Raw genomic sequence first — 2,717 nt, 5'->3', positions numbered from 1 at the left:
AGCTCACCCGTCCGCTAGAGTAGCCTAGCACCGCCCTGTTCTGCCCCGTCCTGTCTTGTCTTGTACCCCCTCCCTCCCCGTCTTGCCCCAACGTCCCAGTAGTGGACGTTACAGTCACTGCACTGACACCTCCAATCGACACATCTACTTGGGTGCTCGTGCAGATAGGGGCCATTGCCAGCGGGTATTTCGAGACCGAGGAAGTCAAAGTGGCCACCCTGACCGTCACCGGTAGCGAGACTGTGAGCGGCACCATTCAGGCCCAGCAGGTGCAAACCGACACTCTCGCCATGACCCACTCGTCTTTGGTGGACAGCACCAATTCCACCGCATTCGTGCGCAACGGACAGACCATCTGGACCGCTCGAGACGACGGCACCCTTGATATCCCCAAGGTCCAGATCGAGAGCTACTTTGCCGATGCCGTCTCGGCCAACTCGGTCCAGTCCCAGACCCTCGGATGCACCACTCTCTACATCCAGGGCCAGACCCTCACCCAGAGTGGATCGAAACTGGCCATCGGGGGCGGAGGGACGCTGACGGGCCTGCCGACCCCAACCGATCCGACCGATGCCGTGCCGCTCTCGTATCTGCAGAACTGGGTCAGCAACGGGATCGCATCGAGACAGACGGCAGACTACTACATTGCCACCGCACCCACTCTCGACACCAACACCAACCAGTACTATTACGTCCAGTTTAGCATCGACTCGGTCGTCGTCCTCCTCGGCCAGACCATCTTTTGTGCAGCCACCAGCCAGATCCTGACCGTCCAGACGCTCTCCACCAACATGTATGTCGACAACCCGGCTGCGCTGCCCAACCAGACTCTGGTCTACATCCAGTCCGGCACGCAGTATGGGAATACATCATGGCTGGTGGATTCGTCGGGCGTTCACCAGTGCTCGTCGGGGGACAGCTTGGCTGTGGCCGGCAATGGTCTCGTCGCTTCCGGCAAGCAGCTCTCGGTGCAGGTCCAGGATTCGTCGCTGATTGCTGCTCCAAGCGGTCTGCGGGTTGCAGACACCTTTGCCGGCGAGGGCCTGACGCTTTCCGGCGGCACCCTCTCTGTCTCCTCCATCACCCATCTCGATGCCGTCGGCACCATCACCGCGGGAAAATGGCAGGGCCAGGCCGTCGGACTCGCTTATGGAGGCACAGGGTCGTCTTCGCTCGCTGCAAACTTCCTACTCGCATCCGATGGCTCCAAGATCAATGCCAATGGCCCATGGTTTGACGCTGGTCGGCAGCTCATGGCCATCAACTCGTGGAATCCAGCGGGACCCACTGCACCGGATGGGGTCGGGTTGCAGCTGCTCAACAGAGACCTGCAGATCGTCGGCGGCCAGCTCATCTTTGGAACCAGCGGTGTCGTGCTCTCGGCCAGCAGCGATGTGTTGAGTCTCGGGAACTTGGCTCGGGTCGGTGCATTCAGTGTCGATACCTCGGTTATCGTCGGCTCCGAGCTGACCATCACCGCAGACACCCTCTCCATCCCGAGCAACGTCTTTACCTTTGTCTCCTTTGACCCGTCTACTTCCATCCAGACCAAGAGTCTCCGGCTCATCACCAGCACGCCGAATCCGGGGATTGCATGGATCGACACCACTACCCCCGGCAACGATCTGTCCATTCTCTTTGACATTGCCAATGCCCGTGCCATCTGCCCCAATCTCTCTCTGCCCAGCTCCATTGTCTTTTCCGGCGGGGCTCAGCTCTCCACTAGCACCGGAGGCTCTACGGTCCAGTGCAATGTGCCGCTGGTGATCGAGAGCGGCATCGAGATCAACTCGTCCGCCATCCAGAACGTCACATCCATCACCACCCCTGCTAATGCATCACTGGCTCTGACGGGTGCCCCTGTGTCGATTGCCACTTCGCTCACCTGCCCGTCCTTTATTGCCCCGTCGGGGGGTACCATCCAGTTCAGTGCAAACCAGCTGGCCTTTGACCAGCCATTGACTTTGAGTTGTCCATCGCCCCTGACGCTCTCGGTGGTGGCATCCCCCTTGCACATCCAGGACACGACCAGCCCCACAAACACCATCGCCTTGACCAACACCAGCAACGTACTCGAGCTCTCGGGCGGGCTGGCGACCAGTGATTTCAGTGTCGTGAGTGGTGTGATGGATCTCAAGTCGGTCACCCGGCTGACCAACGTCCCCGACCCCATCCTGTCGTCGGACTCGGCGACCAAGGGTTATGTCGATGCCGTGGCGAGGGGCCTGAATGTCAAGCAATCGGTCTCTGTCGCTGCCGACTCGAACGTTGACCTCACCAGCCCCGTCTCGGTCATCGATGGAGTGACGCTGCAGTCCGGCGACCGGGTGTTGCTGATGGGCCAGACGCTTCCTGTAGGAGATGGTATCTCCGACGCTGTGCTGCGCGTACTGCGCGTACTGCGCGGCGCAGTGGGTCGTGACCTGTGCTGCGCTTTGCGTTTTCACGCACCGCAGGCAGGCCACCGCAGGGTATACCTGCGGGTTGCCCCCGTTCCCCCCGTTTGTCTGGAGTTCGGTTTTATCGTGAATAAACGTAAGTGCTCCCCGAGCTCACCCGTCCGCTAGAGTAGCCTAGCACCGCCCTGTTCTGCCCCGTCCTGTCTTGTCTTGTACCCCCTCCCTCCCCGTCTTGCCCCAACGTCCCAGTAGTGGACGTTACATGGTAGCATCGGAAATCCTCGTCTTGTTTTCGTCCTGTTTGTCCTCTTTCTAGAT

The 2,717-nt window shown here is 60.2% G+C and overlaps 1 protein-coding gene across 1 annotated transcript; it reads left to right on the top strand.

The window, feature by feature from the left end:
* Positions 1-558: 558 nt before the first annotated feature.
* Positions 559-2,307, top strand: BJ171DRAFT_576129 (uncharacterized protein; the record flags this gene model as incomplete). The annotated part of the gene is made up of 3 exons (XM_053113738.1): positions 559-1,421; positions 1,548-2,199; positions 2,282-2,307. Exons 1-3 carry the CDS (start codon positions 792-794, stop codon positions 2,305-2,307), a joined length of 1,308 nt encoding a protein of 435 aa, XP_052961368.1. The 5' UTR covers positions 559-791.
* Positions 2,308-2,717: the final 410 nt, after the last annotated feature.

This window comes from Polychytrium aggregatum (assembly GCF_025602895.1).
Source record: "Polychytrium aggregatum strain JEL109 chromosome Unknown BJ171scaffold_349, whole genome shotgun sequence".
Lineage (NCBI taxonomy): Eukaryota > Fungi > Chytridiomycota > Chytridiomycetes > Polychytriales > Polychytrium > Polychytrium aggregatum.
Note: the sequence above shows the minus strand (reverse complement) of the source record. Positions and strands in the feature narration are given on the sequence as shown.